The sequence below is a fragment of the Callospermophilus lateralis genome, chromosome 3, assembly GCF_048772815.1.
Source record: "Callospermophilus lateralis isolate mCalLat2 chromosome 3, mCalLat2.hap1, whole genome shotgun sequence".
Classification (NCBI taxonomy): Eukaryota; Metazoa; Chordata; class Mammalia; order Rodentia; family Sciuridae; genus Callospermophilus; species Callospermophilus lateralis.
In genome coordinates, this window is record NC_135307.1 from 77,305,304 (window position 1) to 77,324,901 (window position 19,598).

Consider the following 19,598-nt stretch of genomic DNA (forward strand, 5'->3'; position numbering starts at 1 on the left):
ATTGATTTTTAAATTCTTTTAAATGTATTTTTTTTGTACTAGGGGTTGACTCAAGAGTGCTTACCCACTGAGCCACATATCTAACCCTTTTTGTATTTTTTATTTTGAGTTGTTTAGGGCCTCACTAAATTTCTGAGGCTGACTTTGAACTTGTGATTCTCCTGCCTTAGCCTCCCAATTCGCTGGGATTACAGGCATGCCCTACCGTGCTCAGTACATTAACTTTTGTTTATTGATTTTATATCCTGCTTAAGTCTTTTTTCTAAGACACTATTATTTACTATTATACATATATGTATATTATACATATACATACATATATATCTTATATGTATGTAATATTATAAAAATTCTTCTTGGTTTGTATTTCATTAGGCTTTAGTTAAATAGGGAAGCCAAAATTTACTGGAATTTGGTTTATTTTTAAACAATACACATATTTAAATATATTACTTTCAGCAAATTTGTCAGTTGTTTTTGGTTTGTTTTAGCCTCATAATTAGGGATAAGAAATGTCTGTAGATTTTTCTCAAGATACTTCATGAACTGAAAGCTTGATTTTGAGAACATTTGGCTTGCTTCATGTGTAAGTCATGCTATTATTTTTCCCCCAAGGCTTTTGTGTTTGTTTGTTATGTAGAATATTTTGATTGAGATCAGTGATCTACAGTTATACTTGAACTCACTATTTTGCCAACAAAAATATCAAGATGTTAATTACTTTTTTTCCCTAGAATATAGAAAAATCTAAGTGGAGAAAAAATTAAGTTAGAAAATCTTAGAATAAAATAACAAATCTAAACTTAGGGTGACTCTTACATCAATTATTTTAAAATTATATATTTTTTGGATCATTATGTCCAATTTTGTATTTTTGGGTAAGATATTTAAGATATTGCTAAAACATCATTAATTAAAAATATAATAGTATATTAAAATTCTTACAAATTGATTTTTTCCAGAATATAATAAGTAAAATAAACCAAGTAAGTTAGGAAATAGCAAAATGCTATTTATGTAAGAAATGGGGTTATTTCAAAACTCTGGAGAGTCTCCATTGTTATTCTGCTTGTGTTTGTATACGTGTGTGTAGTATATATGTGTCATACCTAAGGTATCTTTGAATGTATAAAATAATATAAACTATTCACACATGTTCACGCATATATGCACACCCACACCCATATATTCCCATATACATCAGACTTATGAATTAGAGATCTGACCTCATAGCAATAATAGCAGCCAGGAGAATATGGTAGTACTGGTTTCTTTCACTTGTTCTCTTGAGCAATGAGATAAGAGTCATATGTACTCCTGTACATATAGTGGGGTTTGAATGAGGAGAAAAAAATTATGAATGTTTGAACTATGTAGGAGCTGGCACATTTGCTCTTTTCCAATGAAGAAAGAGTGCTTGTCTTTTTCTGTGGAATGTAGGAGCAGAAGAGGAAGGGCTCTATTTTTAAATGTAAGCATTTGGCTCCAGGGACATTAAGAAAGGTTTTATTGCCCTTTGAGTAGGAGTAAATGGCCCCTGGTAAAAAGACATTTTTTTGGTGTCATGTCAGATTTCATCTTCAGAAGACTTGGGCTGTGTAGGAACAGAGGGAGATCAAGGGAGCATTGCCATCTAACAAAGATATATATGCATACATAGTATACACATATGTGGCATAAATATTTCAAGGTTTCACAAAAACTGAAAATAATGGTTGCCATGGAAAGCTATGGAGAAGTTGTGGGGGGAGGAGGAAGGAGTTGGTAGACTATTTACTATTCAATTTTTTGGATACCTTATATTTGGGTGCCTTTTATATTTGAACCATATAAAATTATTACTAATTTTCAAAATAAGTGAAATTTAAATTAAGAATGAGATTTTGGCTTTATAGTCTAAAAGTTCTTAACTATTTTCTAAATGTGTGTAATCAAAACTGGTAGATTAAATGATTTGTGAACTATGTGAAGAAAATTTTACTTTGCAAATTCTAGATGGGATTAAGAAGGTGATATTTATAAAAAGAAAGTAAAGTAACAACTCATCTTTATGTGTTGATTGGGAATACCCATATTTAGCTGGGTGCAGTGGTGCATGCCTGTGACCCAATGAATCAGGAAGCTGAGGCAGGAGGATCACAAGTTCAAGGCCAGCCTCAACAATTTATCAAGATCCTGTCTCAAAATAAAAAATAGGAATGTTTGGGGATGTAGCTCTGGTGAAGTGCCCCTACAAACCTAGTGCCATGAAACAACATGTGATCTGAACAATTTATTTGTCTGATTGCTAGTTTTTCTTTTCTTTGTATGTTATAATTGTTGCTTCTTGAGATTGTTGTGAGACCCAAATAAGGTAATGCATGTAAAAATATGTTCTGGATTTTACTCAGTGCTCTCTTTATATAGTTGTTTTCAAAAGTACATATATAAATGCAGGAAGTTTCGTTTTGCAGTTCAGAGGGGGAAAAACAAAGTGAGTTCATGTGAGTTCATGCTGTGACAGCTGGTGGGGATATTTGCCATGAGGCAATAGTTGGAAAGAAAGGTCATTCTTGTTTACGTACTCATTGTTGAATCCTAAAAATCATAAAATGATACAAATAGGAAAGAATATCTAGTAAGAAATGATAACATTTCATTAATTTTTCTGTAAGATATGGTACTTGATTCTCTCTTGATAATATTTTGAAAACAGGAAGTTTCCTTTTAAGTCAGCATGCTACTCATAATAATATGAACTTCAAATATTATAGAAATCGTTTTCAACTGTCATAGTTTCTACTAGTAGTATTCTTTTAATGCTGATTGCAGAGCCTTGGCATTGAGCAGTTAGGTTACATTACCTCTGGGGAAAATTATTTTTAGAGGTGTTTTCTCCTAAAACTCCTGCACTGTTCCTATGCTGGTCCCTTCTTAATGGATGTCGAGCTACTGCTCATTCTTTTATCTGTATCAGATTTATTCACACACAATGTGATCAGATGGATTCCTGTTTATACTGACATACTTTTTTACTGGGAAATTATGATAAAAAGTTACTTGTCTTGGCTTTGAATTCCAAATCTATCCAAGCATAATCTAATTAATTTAGACAAAAGCAACCCCCTTTCCCCAGTTCTTGGGATTTTGGTATGTTAAATTAGCTGTTAATATTTTCTTTTTATTGAGTGTTTTAGAATTTAGATTAATCACAGAAATAAAAATACTGAAAAAAGATTCTCTCTTAAAAAAATTGAGTGACCTACTACTCCAAAAGTAGGGACAAATAGACTGTTAATTTTCTTGCTAACATTGGCTTAAATTTTTGGCCTCCTATCTTGTCTACCTAGTGGTTGTGATAGGAAAGTTTCAGGAAGAGCCTGCCAAATAAAGGGATGGCCTTTCTTGGGCAGAAAGAACTCTCTAATTGAAGCAGCTCCAGGATATATCACTGTAATGTAATGTATCATTACAGCAAGGAAATCCCAAGAGAGACTTTTCCTTTAATCCATTTCTGTCAATAATTCTCCTTGGATCTAGAATGAAGGAACAGAGTTTGTGGAATATATCTTTGAGATATTTAGGTAGCCTCATATTCTGGAAATCAGCATATTAAAGAATATACTAAGGTTAGGAAGCCATTAGGAAAAATCATTAATTTTGGTTATTATTTTCTTATGAATAATGACTGCTTAATGAGCTTTGGGACATTAGGCGAGATAACTTTTCCAAATACTGTGACTGTATCTTTAAAGTAGGGTCAATGAAGCCAGGCTTGATTGTGCATGCCTATAATCCCAGTGGCTTGGGAAGCTGAGGCAGAAGGATTGCAAGTTCAAAGCCAACCTCAGCAACTCAGTGAGACCTTAAGCAACTCAGCAAGACCCTGTTTCTAAATAAAAAATATTAAAAGGGTTGGGGATGTGGCTCAGTGTTTAAGCACCCCTGGGTCAATCACTGGTACCAAATAAATAAATAAATAAATAAATAAATAAATAAATAAATAAAATAGGGTTGTTGACCTGGGTGTGATAGCACATGCCTGTCATCCCAGCAACTCATGAGGCTGAGGCAGGAGGGTGGAAAATTTGAGGCCAGCCTCAGCAAATTAGTGAAGCCCTAAGCAACTTAGTAAAACCCTGTCTCAAAATAAAAAGAGATGGGAGTGTAGCTCAGTGGTGGAGCACTGGATTTAATCACCAGGGAAAAAAAGTTTGTGATAGTACCAATCTCAGATGTTAGCCATGAAAACTAAGACAGATTGTATTGATAGGAGTTCTTAGTTATAAACTCTAGAACCTGGTTCTAATTCTAAGACCCAGATTAAGGGTCTTAGACTTAAGCATAAGAATTTGGAGTGAATAGATGAAATCTCCAAATGAGTCAAAACTTTGATTCAACTAATCTGGAGAAGACTTTTGCATTTCTTCTGAGTATTAGACATCACAGCTTGAATTGCTTTCTCTGGGCTATTACTAACACCACTGTCTTTGAAGCTGATTATTACTGCTATTGCTTCTCAAAAACATTCTCCTCTGTTCTTGATTCTTTGCAACACTTGTTCCTGATTTGAATCTCATCAGGCAGATGATTCTGGGTCATTTAGCCATACCTTGCTGCAGGGAGCTTGGAAAGGGAAGTTCATGATATTATCAGTATTTATGAGAGCGGCTTCACCATGAAGGTGTTGAAAACAGGCAATTCCCTGTTCAGAGCTGGGCAGCTCAAAAACTGATAATTTGCCACTTCTTAAAAAATGCTTAGGGCTATGCCCGATGTGAGGTAAGTGCTCAGTAAACGTTGGCTTTTATTAATTTATAGTTGCCAATCTTTATTTTAAAAAAAGGGTTGGGAAAATTTCTACTTCCAGATTTGATTATTGAAGCAAATGAATTGGTACTACTAGATCAATAAAGTAAATGGGTGAAATAACTTCTAAGCTTAGAATTTACATGGTAATCATATTAAATTCAATAGATGTTACCTCCTAACTTTGGAAGTAACTAAAGGATGAAGTAAGTAAAGGGTAATTTTAGATAAATTATGGGCTTTTTAGCTAAAATGCATATGCAATTAGTAATATACATTGTGACTTCCTTGCTGTGCTTTATTTGTCACCCTTCCCTCTTGATTTCCCATTTACAAGAGTAGTTGGTAATAAAATAATTAGAAAGTCCAGGCGTTAGTGTCAGAAAACCTGGATTTGAGTTTCACTTCTACCAGCACTATGATCTGGGATGGGTTACTTAGTCCCTAAGACTGTTTGTTCTGTGTGTGAGTGTAGAATAAACACTATTTCAAGAATGTTGTTAAGGCAATAAATGAAACTTTGTGAAAATATCTAACACATGGTGAATACTGCTCAGTAATTACAACTTTTATTTTTCATGGTACTGGGAATCGAACCCAGTGCCTCCTCATGCATGCCAAGCAAGCACTGTACAATTGAGCTATGTCTCCAGTCCTTTTTATTTTTTGAGACAGTCTCCTTAAATAGCCCAAGCTGTCCTTGAATTTGTAATTCTCTTGCCTCACACTCCTGAGTAGTTCATTACAGGTATGCACCACCACACCCCACTAAATACTCCTTTAAAAACAAAAGTCTGCCCTCAGAATTTTAGAAGACGGGGTCTTAAATTTCTTTTAACAAGAGGGAGAAATCTGTAACAAACAGGTAAATATTTAAACCAGTGTAATTTAGGGCAACACTTTCATTTTGACTATTAAGTCAAAATGTCCTTATAATACTAAGACATTATTTGCCTTTTTCACTTTCATTCTCCCATGAATGGAGTTGCCAGAGGCCATATTATATGTGATATCACAACAGATTAAGCAGAAACAAATTTAGTCTCATATTAAAGAGATTTGCAGAAAATGTAAAATAATACCATTCTTTTCACTAAATTTTTCATCTGTTTTGGAAAATTTAGGTTTTTTTAAAAAAGTGATTTGTTAACATGCAGCCATATTTATTATTATTTTAAAAAATAATTAATAAATATATTTAAATTCCTGGTTTTTTTATTGTTGGTTTTTCAAAATATTATATAGTTCTTGATATATCATATTTCACACTTTGATTCAAGTGGGTTATGAACTCCCATTTTTACCCCGTATACAGATTGCAGAATCACATCAGTTACATTTCCATTGATTTATGTATTGCCATACTAGTGTCTGTTGTATTCTGCTGCCTTTCCTGTCCTTTCCTATCCCCCCTCCCCTCCCCTCCCCTCTTCTCTCTCTACCCCCTCTACTGCAGTTCATATCTCCCCCTTGTATTATTTTTCCCTTTCCCCTCATTTCCTCTTGTATGTAATTTTGTATAACCCTGAGGGTCTCCTTCCATTTCCATGCAATTTCCCTTCTCCCTCCCTTTCCCTCCCACCTCTCATCCCTGTTTAATGTTAATCTTCTTCTCATGCTCTTCGTCCCTACTCTGTTCTTAGTTACTCTCCTTATATCAAAGAAGACATTTGGCATTTGTTTTTTAGGGATTGGCTGGCTTCACTTAGCATAATCTGCTCTAATGCCATCCATTTCCCTCCAAATTCTATGATTTTGTCATTTTTTAATGCAGAGTAATACTCCATTGTGTATAAATGCCACATTTTTTTTATCCGTTCGTCTATTGAAGGGCATCTAGGTTGGTTCCACAGTCTTGCTATAGTGAATTGTGCTGCTATGAACATCGATGTAGCAGTGTCCTTGTAGCATGCTCTTTTTAGGTCTTTAGGGAATAGACCGAGAAGGGGAATAGCTGGGTCAAATGGTGGTTCCATTCCCAGCTTTCCAAGAAATCTCCATACTGCTTTCCAGATTGGCTGCACCAATTTGCAGTCCCACCAACAATGAACAAGTGTACCCTTTTTCCCACATCCTTGCCAACACTTGTTGTTGTTTGACTTCCTAATGGCTGCCAATCTTACTGGAGTGAGATGGTATCTTAGGGTGGTTTTGATTTGCATTTCTCTGACTGCTAGAGATGGTGAGCATTTTTTCATGTACTTGTTGATTGATTGTATGTCCTCCTCTGAGAAGTGTCTGTTCAGGTCCTTGGCCCATTTGTTGATTGGGTTATTTGTTATCTTGTTGTCTAATTTTTTGAGTTCTTTGTATACTCTGGATATTAGGGCTCTATCTGAAGTGTGAGGAGTGAAGATTTGTTCCCAGGACGTAGGCTCCCTATTTACCTCTCTTATTGTTTCTTTTGCTGAGAAAAAACTTTTTAGTTTGAGTAAGTCCCATTTGTTGATTCTAGTTATTAACTCTTGTGCTATGGGTGTCCTATTGAGGAATTTGGAGCCTGACCCCACAGTATGTAGATCGTAGCCAACTTTTTCTTCTATCAGATGCAGTGTCTCTGATTTGATATCAAGCTCCTTGATCCATTTGAGTTAACTTTTGTGCATGGTGAGAGAAAGGGATTCAGTTTCATTTTGTTGCATATGGATTTCCAGTTTTCCCAGAACCATTTGTTGAAGATGCTATCCTTCCTCCATTGCATGCTTTTAGCCCCTTTATCAAATATAAGATAGTTGTAGTTTTGTGGATTGGTTTCTGTGTCCTCTATTCTGTACCATTGGTTCACCCGCCTGTTTTGGTACCAGTACCATGCTGTTTTTGTTACTATTGCTCTGTAGTATAGTTTGAAGTCTGGTATAGCTATACCGCCTGATTCACACTTCCTGCTTAGCATTGTTTTTGCTATTCTGGGTCTTTTATTTTTCCATATGAATTTCATGATTGCTTTCTCTATTTCTATAAGAAATGCCATTGGGATTTTGATTGGCATTGCATTAAACCTATAGAGAACTTTTGGTAATATCGCCATTTTGATGATGTTAGTTCTGCCTATCCATGAACAGGGTATATTTTTTCCATCTTCTAAGATCTTCTTCTATTTCTCTCTTTAGGGTTCTGTAGTTTTCATTGTATAGGTCTTTCACCTCTTTTGTTAGGTTGATTCCCAAGTATTTTATTTTTTTTGAGGATATTGTGAATGGAGTGGTTGTCCTCATTTCCATTTCAGAGGATTTGTCGCTGATATACAGGAATGCCTTTGATTTATGCGTGTTGATTTTATATCCTGCCACTTTGCTGAATTCATTTATTAGCTCTAATAGTTTCTTTGTAGACCCTTTTGGGTCTGCTAGGTATAGAATCATGTCATCTGCAAATAGTGATAATTTAAGTTCTTCTTTTCCTATTTTTATGCCTTTAATTTCTTTCGTCGGTCTAATTGCTCTGGCCAGTGTTTGGAGAACTATGTTGAACAGAAGTGGTGAGAGAGGGCATCCCTGTCTTGTTCCAGATTTTAGAGGGAATGCCTTCAATTTTTCTCCATTCAGAATGATGCTAACCTGAGGCTTAGCATAGATTGCTTTTACAATGTTGAGGTAAGTTCCTGTTATCCCTAGTTTTTCTAGCGTTTTGAACATAAAAGGATGCTGTACTTTGTCGAATGCTTTTTCTGCATCTATCGAGATGATCATATGGTTCTTATTTTTAAGTCTATTGATGTGGTGAATAACATTTATTGATTTCCATATATTGAACCAGCCTTGCATCCCAGGGATGAATCCTACTTGATCATGGTGTACAATTTTTTTGATATGTTTTTGAATCCGATTCACCAAAATTTTATTGAGGATTTTTGCATCTAGGTTCATTAGAGATATTGGTCTGTAGTTTTCTTTCTTTGAAGTGTCATTGTCTGGTTTAGGAATCAGGGTGATGTTGGCCTCGTAGAATGAATTTGGAAGTTCTCCCTCTTTTTCTATTTCCTGAAATAGCTTGAAAAGTATTGGTATTAGTTCCTCTTTAAAGGTTTTGTAAAACTCTGCTGTATACCCATCCTGGGCTGTATACCCGTCCTGGGCTTTTCTTAGTTGGTAGTCTTTTGATGGTTTCTTCTATTTCCTCAATTGATATTGGTCTGTTTAGGTTGTCCATATCCTCCTGACTCAATCTGGGCAGGTCATATGACTTAAGATATTTATCGATGCCTTCACTATCTTCTATTTTATTGGAGTATAAGGATTCAAAATAGTTTCTGATTATCGTCTGTATTTCTGAAGTGTCTGTTGTGATATTGCCTTTTTCAACCCGTCTGCTAGTAATTTGAGTTCTCTCTCTTCTTCTCTTTGTTAGCATGGCTAAGGGTCTGTCGATTTTATTTATTTTTTCAAAGAACCAACTTTTGGTTTTGTCAATCTTTTCAATTGTTTCTTTTGTTTCGATTTCATTGATTTCAGCTCTGATTTTAATTATTTCTTGCCTTCTACTTCTTTTGCTGTTGTTTTGCTCTTCTTTTTCTAGGATTTTGAGATGAAGTATGAGATCATTTATTTGTTGGTTTTTTCTTTTTTTAAGGAATGAACTCCAAGCAATGAATTTTCCTCTTAGAACTGCTTTCAATGTGTCCCATAGATTCCGATATATTGTGTCTGTGTTTTCATTTATCTCTAAGAATTTTTTAATTTCCTCCTTGATGTCTTCTGTAACCCATTGATCATTCAGTAACCTATTGTTCATTCTCCAAGTGATGCATTATTTTTCCTTCCTTTTCCTTCTTTTATCGTTGATTTTCAGTTTCATTCCATTATGATCAGATAAGATGCATGGTATTATCTCTACTCCTTTATATTGTGTAAGAGTTGCCCTGTGACGTAATATATGATCTATTTTTGAGAAGGATCCATGTGCTGCTGAGAAAAAAGTGTAACTGCTTGATGTTGGGTGGTAAATTCCTGTTTTATGTTTTGGCAACTACTGAAAGATACCTTTGTTTTTGAAAAGCTTTTCAAGGACTTTAGTAATTTCTAAGGGTAAAAAGGGAAACTGATACCAAAAAGTTTAAGAACTACTATGTTAGATGTGCTGTTTTTCATCAGAGGAAGACATGTTTGATTAATTTGTTGGAAGTATTTCAATGAACTTTTGCTTATTTAAGTGTTTAGGCCTGGAAAAAATTTCAAAACCCTTTAAGTTAAGCCTAATAAAATTACACACACTATACATATGTGGGGGATTAAGGGCATGAATTGTTAGGGACAGAGAATTTATATAGAAATAGATAATTTAAAGGGAGTAATTTTGGATGAAGAGATATGATCTGTCAGTTTGATTTATACATTGAAAAGATAATTGGGAGAATATTGGTCAAGTGGAAAGATCACTGGACCAGGAGAGAGAACTCCCTGGGTTCCATTCTATCCCTGGTTCCTTGGTTTATTAAATGTGTTTGTGGGTAAGATCTTTAGTGTATAGGATGTCCATTCTTCAAATCAAAAATTAAAGTAAATTCCTGCCTTACTGTTTCTTTTGTTCATTTAACAAATGCTTATTGATTATTTACTATGTACTAGATTTTATTCTAAGTTACTACAAACATAGTGATAAAATAGGCAAGGTCCTTGCCTTAAGCAGACAGCAGCTTAATGATAAACAAGTAAATGGACAGGGATAAACAAGTAAATGAATATATAAATAATTATAAATTGTATTAAGGACTATGAAGGAATCAAATAGTGAGAGGAAAATGCTACAAGCTTACTTACACAGAACCAACAGGGAGGCTTCTCTGATATAATGATGTTTAAGTAATCAGATGGATGAGACAGAGTAATGGGAATTTTCAGCAAAGAGACAGACCTCTGTATGCAGATCCCTAAGATGTGCCTGGAGTGTGGTGGATGTTAGGACTGGTAGAAGAAAATGAGATTGAAAAAGTAGATAATGTCTAGGTCATGTAAGGCCTTACAGGCTCTGGAAGGAAGTCTACAGTTTTGATGTCTGAAGGGCTCAAATGTGTTCAAGGCTGAGAGATCTGAAAGGGATTATTTGGGTGATTAGTGATTACTGCTTAAATCTGTTGAAGTGTTTGTGATGGAGAATGAACATCGTTTTCCACCAATACCCTTGGTTGATGTTTTCAGAGACTAATAACCTACAGACTGATTTTAATCTGTGTTATTAAATGCTTAGGCTTTTATCATTAATTTCTTATTATTTGTCAAGTTAAATTTCTTTTTTTAGTTTCTTTAATAAAAATGTGTATTATGTAACTTAGTACATGTTAGATTTGTCTACTAATTTCATCTATGTTTATTTTAGTGCTCTTCTTTTTAATGAAGTGAAATATATAACCACACTGGAAGATCTTCAGAACATAGAAAATGCTCTGAAAGGAAAAGCAAATATGGTATTCTCATACGTAAGAGCCATTGGAACACCAGGTATTTATTAACTTCTGTTTTAATCTTTACTGGGTCTATGGACTAATGTCAGTATGTTGAAGTATTTCAAACAGTATGCAATCTCAGTATTTAAAATAAATTTAAAGCATCTTTATTATTATATTTCTTTAAATGGGAAGCATCATCTAGTGGTTGAACAAGAACCGTGGAGCCAGACTGCCTAGGTTAGACTCCTTGCCCCACCAGTGACTTTTATTATGACCTTGAATAAGTGACTTAAGTGTAGTTTCCTACTCACCAAGATGGGGAAACTCCTTGTGCCTACCTCTCTGTGTTATTGTGAGGATAAAATTAATTTAAGTAATTAAAATATTTCCTAGAATATTAAAGAAGTTCTGTTTCTATTTCCTTGCCATCCTCCTGGAACCTGCTATTATAGTTTCTAATACTCAAAAAATATTGTTGACTAAATGGTTTTCTATTTAATATTTATGATTTTTAAATTTTTTTAGAAATCTATTTTTGGTAGCATCACCTGAGCATTCAAATCTAATTTTCTCATAAAGTTGTTTTATAAACAACTGACTGGATTACAATTATGCTTTCAGGATTGTTATTTGTTGTTATAACTTAACCATGTTAATATAAAGTGTTGTTATAGACATTTTAATAATTGTGCTCTGAAATAAATCATTTATTTGAGGTTTTGAGGTCTCAGTCTTTTTTTAATATTTATTTTTTAGTCACAGTTGGACATAATACCTTTATTTTGTTTATTTAGTTTCATGTGGTGCTGAGGATCAAACCCAGGGCCTTGTACGTGCTAGGCAAGCGCTCTACTGCTGAGCCACAACCCCAGCCCCTGAAGTCTCAGTCTTTATAAACATAAAGCCTACTGGCTACATAGCATGTCACTGAATGTAAAATATGTGTAAAATAATATTTTACAATCTTCTGTCTTCTCCAGAGTTTCTAGTTGTAAACAGTGAAAGTGTTGAGCTATAGGGAACTTGCACTGATGTAGCAAAACTTCCCTGGTTTTTTTAATAGCATCAATATAACTGCTATATTTGGAATAGATTGGAAGGAGCAAGAGTAGAATAAGAGGGAAAATTAGGAAGTTATTGGAATAATGCAGAGAAGAGATGATGGTGGGGGGCTTGGACTAGGCTGTTAGCAATGAGATGGCAATAAATATGAATTGTAGCAATATTTTGGAGGTAGAAATAACTGAATTTGTTGTCCTATTGGAGTGGAGTGAGAAATAGCAGAGGCAAGGGTGGCTGTAGGTTTTGACCTGAAGTACTCAAAAAGTGAAATGCTGATAACTGAGATGGGGAAAATGGGAATAGACTAGCCTAGAAAGTTTGGAGAGGAAGTTCTGAAGTTCACTTTGACATCAGACTTGTGAAATACCCATGCAAGTAGAGAGCACTGGGGCAGTTGGATATTACTGGACTGCAATTCTTACCTTAGGTTAACAAACTGGGGATACAGACTAGGGGTATAAATTTGAGAAATAAAGCTGTGAGATCAGAAGAGGTCACCAAATGAGTGAGGCTAGATGAGAGTAAGACCGCAACCAAACCCCTGAGTCACTTCACCGTTTACACAGTGAAGAGGTGAGAAGGAATCAGTAAGGGGTACTGTAAAAACATGAATCAGGCTGGGAGAGTATGTGGGGTCAAGAGAATTTTTTAAAAAATATTTATTTTTTAGTTGTAGTTGGACACAATATCTTTATTTCACTTATTTATCCTTATGTGGTGCTGAGGATCGAACCCAGTGTCTCGCACGTGCAAGGCGAGCGCTCTACTGCTGAGCCACAACCCCAACCCTAAGAGAATTTTTTAAGAAGCTTTATGTTGACAAGAAAGATTCAGTAGAAGGAGGGAAATATATCATGCAGGAAAAGAGGAGAGAATTGCTGGATAGGATCTTTGAGTAGGCAAAAAGGGATGGAGTCAGGTGACTGAGGAGAGACAGGGTCTTTGGTGGGAGCACAAAAGGTTCACTCATGGTAATAGGGATAAGACAGAATGTGGGCATCAATTCAGGTTAATAAATATGGTTTTGGGAGCTTATTTTTTTTAATTGGTTCTCTTTTCTCAGTGAAATGGGTATTAAACCACATATTGTAATAGAAATAAAATCTCAGTTTGGGAAAGAAGACATGACATTTAGGAGACCTGGAAATAAAGAATGGTTTCTAGGTAGCAGTAGTGGTTACTATCAGTAATTTAAAGTGAGACCATTACCTAGTAGATTTTGCTTTTCTTTTGTTTTCCTTCAAGCCAACTTTACTTTCATGGATGTAGGGGCAGAATATACAGAGTACTAGGATTAACCTGTATTATGTTTTAGCCTAATTAGCAGGGGAATTAAAAAATTGACCATGAAATTTAAGCTTGATTAGGGGAAAAGAGCAGAGTGGAAGAGAAACGTGATAGGATCTCTGAATGTCCTGGTAGTTAGAATTGTGTGCCTGACAGAGTGACCTGGAAGTGTGTGATTGTGTGGGTGTTAGACACTGAGATTATGGGGGGAAGTTGCAGCATTGGGTAATCACAAGGCTTTGGAGTGAAACCATAGCAGTGACTGGTTAAGGTAGAGGTGAAAAGAGATTGCTAGAATAGAGAAGGTCAAGAACTGATATCTCATATACAATGGTGCCATAAACATACATTGGAGAAAAGATAGCCTCTTCAACAAATGGTGCTGGGTAAACTGGAAATTCATAGAAATAAAATGAAATTAGACACCTCTCTCTCACCTTGCACAAAACTCAATGTGGATCAAGGACCTCAGTATTAGACCAGAGACCCTGCATCTACGAGAAGAAAAAGTGGGCCCAAATCTTTATCATGTCAGCATAGAAACCAAATTCCTCAACAAGACTACTGAAAAAGTGGGCCCAAATCTTTATCATGTCAGCATAGAAACCAAATTCCTCAACAAGACTACTAAAGTGCAAGAAGTAAAATCAAGAATCAATAAGTGGGATTGTATCAAACTAAAGAGTTTCTTTACAGCAAAGGAAACCATCAAGAATGTGAAAAGAGAGCCTACAGAATGGGTGAAAATCTTTGCCACTTGCACCTCAGATAGAGCATTAATCTCTAGGATATATAAAGAACTCAAAAAACTTAACAACAACAACAAAAATCCAAATAGTCCAATCAATAACTGGGCAAAGGACCTGAACAGACACTTCACAGAAGAAGAAATAAAATCAGTCAACAAAATATGAAAAAGTGTTGAACATCACTAGCAAATAGAGAAATACAAATTAAAACTACAATGAGATTTCATATCACTGAAGTCAGAATGGCAATTATCAAGAATAAAAGTAAAAATAAATGTTGGTGAAGATGTAGGGGAAAAGGCACACTTATACATTGCTGGTGGGACTGCAAATTGGTGCAACCACTTTGGAAAGCAGTATGGAGATTTCTTAGAAAACTCGAAATGGAACCACAATATGATGCAGTTATCCCACTCCTCAGTATGTACTGAAAAGACTTAAAATCAGCATACTTTAGTGACATGGCCACATCCATGTTCATAGCGGCTGAATTCACAATAGCTAAGCTATGGAACCAACCTAGGTGCCCTTCAACATATGAGTGGATAAAGAAAATGTGGTACATATATACAATGGAGTATTACTCAGTCTTGAAGAAGAGTGAAGTTAATGGCACTTGCAGGTAGATGGATGGAAATGAAGAATATCATGCTAAGTGAAATAAGCCAATCCCACAAAACCAAAGTCTGAATGTTCTTTCTGATAGGAGGATGTTGACTCACAATAGGTCGGGGGTAGGAGGAGTGGAGGTTCATCAGATTGGTCAGGGAGAATTGAGGGAAGGGAGGGAGGCTGGGAAAGGGAAAGACAGTAGGATGAATCAGACATAATTTTCCTGGGTTTTTATATGAATACACAGCCAGTGTAACTCCACGTTATATATAAGCATAAGAATGGGAAGTTATACTCTATGTATGTATGATATGTCAAACTGTGTTCTACTGTCATGTATTTAAAAAAAATTTTTTTAGAAGGTCAAGAACTGAGAGGCTTGGATTTTGGAAAGATCATCTATGTGATTTGCACCAAGGATTAAAATAGTAGTAGTACTGGAGAGCATGACAGTATGACAGAAGCTCAATTTCTCATGAATGAGGGGGAGTGATCCTGGCTGGGTGGTAGATGATGCTTACAAGGTAGTGGGTGAGGTCAGTGGAATAATCTGATGCAAGTACTAGGAGATTAAGTGTGAAAGGAGAATATAACTGCTTGGAAGTGATAATGAGGAGAAAAGGGAAAACAATATATGAAAAGGGGGGAATCATCAAGGAAATGCTTCAAGAAAATTTCCCAGAACTGAATTGTTTGAGTTTTTAAATTGGAAGGGCTTTCAAGTCTCAGCACAAGGGATGACAACAGAGACACTCCAAGGTATCTCATTTTGAAATTATAGAAATTAAGAGTAGTGGGGAACTATTCCAAAGTCTTCCAGAGGGGAAAAAAAGAAACCAAGTTTGCAATTAAAGGATCCAGAATTGAAATGGCATAGAAACTCTTGTTTGTAGTGTTGGAAATGGAAGAAAATGGAACAACATTTTTAAGATTCTCAGGAGAAATAACCCTAGAGTTCTACATCTAGCCAACTGTAGTTAGTTGTGAAAGTGCAATCAAGATGCTTTCAGAAATGCAGGTTGACAAAAATGTGTATTTTATATATCCTCTCACAGGAAGGTGCTAGAGAATTGGAATAAGGTATAATAATAAAAAAGTTATGAATAGCAGAGCAAAGGACCCAACACAAGGTAGGGAAGGGTGGGTAGGAGGGGAGGGGAGGAGAGGGAAGAATTGAAAGAATGAATTCCCAGAAAGACAGTCGTCTAGCAGGCCAAGTAACAATACTCCATAGTGGAGCAAATCAGAAGGCTCTTCAGAAATGTCTTTAAGATAATGGAGTTGATAGTATGCCTGACACATTTGAAGACTTGAGAAGGATAGATAATTATGGAAGAGTTTAGGAAGAAATTTAAATAAGAAATTTTATAAAGATAGTTAAAGTTGTTCAAAAAGGAAAAAGATGGTCATTCTGTTCCTGTGTGATTCATCTGTAAATAATACTTAGTCATAACAACACAAGTCTGAATATTGATCTCATAAAAATTAGAACTATATTAGAAGGGTTGAGGGGATGGGAAGTATGTACACTTCTGGAGCTGGGTTTCAGAAAAGAGATCTAATTTATTATCTTCTGTAGTGGGAAGTTAATAAGTAATAGTAAAGTTTGATGTCTGTCTACCTATTTGTGTATATTATATGTGTGGATGTATATGTATCAGAAAATAAGAGTGTAGAATGCATTTAGAGACTTGAAGATAAATAACAAAAAAAAAATAGTGAAAGAATTGAAAATGGATGTCTCTTGGGGAGTAGAAATGGAATACAGGTTTGGGGAATGGTTGTTCTTCTTAATATGCTTCATAAAGTTGTCTCTTCAATAGTGTGTTTGACCAAAAAAATAGTAGACAAATACATATATAAAATATAACATGAAAATTGTGGATTCCTGTTGTCTTCCTATTAGGGAGAAATATGACAAATTTGTTACACTCTGAAGTATAACTCATTTTCCACTTCCTCTTAATTCTTCTTTTACCGTGAATAGAATATGCTTTCATTAGATAATTGTAATTATACATAGTATTTAGGTTCATTTTGATAAAATCATATATGTAAGGAATTTTATTTCATTTCCTGTTCCCCTATTCTCCCTCCTCTACTCTACTGATCTTCTTTTCATGCCTTTATTTATTTTTTATGGGTAATTTCTACATATACATAAAGGTGAAATTCCCTTTGGTGCATTTATATATATATATATATATATATGTGTGTGTGTGTGTGTGTGTGTGTGTGTGTGTGTGTGTTATGTTATAACATAACATGATTTTGTTAATCATAGCATAGACTTTTTATAACTTCTTTGACTGCTTACATTTTCCTAACTGGAATCCTGCAAAGACCTTTCTTTAAATATAATAGGAAATAGAAGAGTATGGGGTAATGTTCAGAACAGAGGTTTACAGAGTCACATTAACTCCTTCTCCCTCCCAACTCTCTTCCTCCTTTTCAGAGCACAGAGCTGTCATGGAAGCTGCCTTTGTGTATGGGACCACATATCAATTTGTCTTAACTACAGAAATGGCCCTTTTGGAAAGTATTGGGTATGTATAAGAGGTATATTTCAACAATTTTGTTATTTGTTGTTCATTTACTTCACATTACTTAGTCAGCATTTCCATCATGTGCTCATAGCATGGGTTTATCTCAAGGAATACGTGAATAGATAAGTGAAACTTGAAACACCCTTCATTAGTTTCATTTGCTGTACCACAGTGTGAAATTATACAGAAGTAATGTTAGACTAAGGTGATCAAGAACAGTATGGATAAGGCACTAGATGGCATCTTGTAGGATCCATGGCCAAGTAGAGTACTTTAGGAACAGATCTCCCCTAGTGATCAGATGGGGGGCAAAATAGCAGCTTACTTTGTTGTGACAATCCTAAATGTATTTAAGTACAGATTTTCAACAGATGTTTGAATTTTTATCTTCGTCTACTTTCTAGCTTACAATTCTAGATAGAAAGCCTACTTTTCAGTATTTTTGGTGGGGCAACCTAGGGTTAAAGTTTTTCTTTCCTTTATTACTTGAGAACAGAAGTAATAACCAGGGCATTTTAAAGGCTAAGTTGGCTTTAAAATGCTCTTCAGGAAAATTAATCTAAAGTAAGGCAAAATGGTGAGGGACCTTTTAATGCCATGTGAGTTTTAATGAGCCCCTTTGCTGACCTCTCAGACAATTGTAGCTGTTTGATAAAGCCCATTTTATAACTGTAAATTTAGCAGTTAGTGTATAGAAAACTGATAGAGTAAAATGATTGGTGGGGGAAGGGAGGAAAGAAAGTTGGTGAAAAAGAAAGTTCCTACAAAGAAATTGTGCTTTTATTGCTCTGTTATTACATAAACCTGTATTCCTCTTTTCATTAGTCTCTCCTTACTGAACTGTGATTCTGTTTCCTGTTTTAATGACTTAAAACTGATGCATACTTTGTTTGTATAAGAATTACTTTTCTAACACCTTGTTAATTATACGGACATAAGGCCACACTATAAGTAGTCACTGAAGAGCAAGATAACACAGTAGTTCTGCCAGCCACTTTGTTACAACCAGTGTAGACTGCCAGTTTTCCCATCCTGGAATGGGGGAAGGCTTGATATTCCGATTCCTATGGTGATTCATTCTAGCCCCACAGTTTCTCTGAGGGTTAGTTTGTGTTACCAGCTTCTAATTTTTCAGGAAATGTATAATTATAAAAACAGTAACATGGTGGTTATTCATTGGCAAGGTACAGGTTCTGTTATTTACCTTACACATCTTGTTCAGCGAGATTCGTATTCTTTCCCTTCCTTGTAGAAGGTATTTTGATTTTCCCCATTTTTAAAATTGGAAATACCATCATCCTGTTTTCATTTACTTTTGGGTATAGGCTCTATTGGGGATGTTTGAATTATTTTTTCTTCATGAATAACAAGATGGTGAGGTATCATACCTGAAGGTGATGTGGCAGGGAAGGACTGTGAATTCTAAGTAGAGTGAACCTGTGACATCATTTCTGGATGAAGTAGTTGGCTATGACTGAGTTTTCTCCGAATGAGGGTGCAGTGGATGCATTCTTTTTTACATTTGTTTTTTCTCTTATTCAAAAAATATTTATTGAATGCCTTCTTTGTGCTAGGCAGTCATTTTTCCAGTTTCTGGGCTAAAAAAGTGCTTAAGACTGGTACATTGCTGTATCATGTTGGACCTGAATGTGTTTAAAAGACAAGTTAAAGGTATATATGATGGGAAGTAAAAAGATAGCATGCCACAGAGCCACCAGTACTTTCTGCTACCTTGCCATGTTGCTTCCTCAAGTATAGGCCAAAAAGGATATTGCCGCTACCCCATCTATATACATCACAGTCACCTAAACAAGGTGGCGGGAGGGCTGATCTAGCAGCATCTAGTCCACTGGCTTGCCTGAGCAAATGAGATCCCCTCTCTCAGGAACTTGGAAGTGCACATGGTAACAGTCCTACACAGGAATATTTTGCTCAATTATAGGAAAACTGAGGGGTGTCTTCACAAAGTGAATTGGGAGCTGAAGTGTCATTGGCAAAATGAAGGTCCCTGAACTCTTAGTATTTGGGTTTTATATTTTTCTCTACCATTTTTAGATCCACTCATTTTAATTTTAAAATTTCAATTGATTATTTTTAGTTATACACGACAGCATAATCCATTTTGATAAGGTTATACATGCATAGTTTATATCTAATTCTAATTAGGACCTC

At 35.3% G+C, this 19,598-nt stretch overlaps 1 protein-coding gene across 4 annotated transcripts in view; it reads left to right on the plus strand.

Annotated features, from left to right (window-relative positions):
• Positions 1–19,598, plus strand: part of Txndc16 (thioredoxin domain containing 16) — a 95,286-nt gene that overhangs the window by 31,062 nt on the left and 44,626 nt on the right. For all 4 annotated transcript variants that reach the window (XR_013090761.2, XM_077109155.1, XM_076850494.2 and 1 more), the window contains exons 7-8: positions 11,101–11,222; positions 17,336–17,426. Coding sequence is in view for 3 of the 4 variants with exons in the window: in XM_077109155.1 (XP_076965270.1) it covers positions 11,101–11,222; positions 17,336–17,426 (213 nt within the window). In the remaining variant the exon portion in view is untranslated. The remainder of the gene's footprint in view (positions 1–11,100; positions 11,223–17,335; positions 17,427–19,598) is intronic.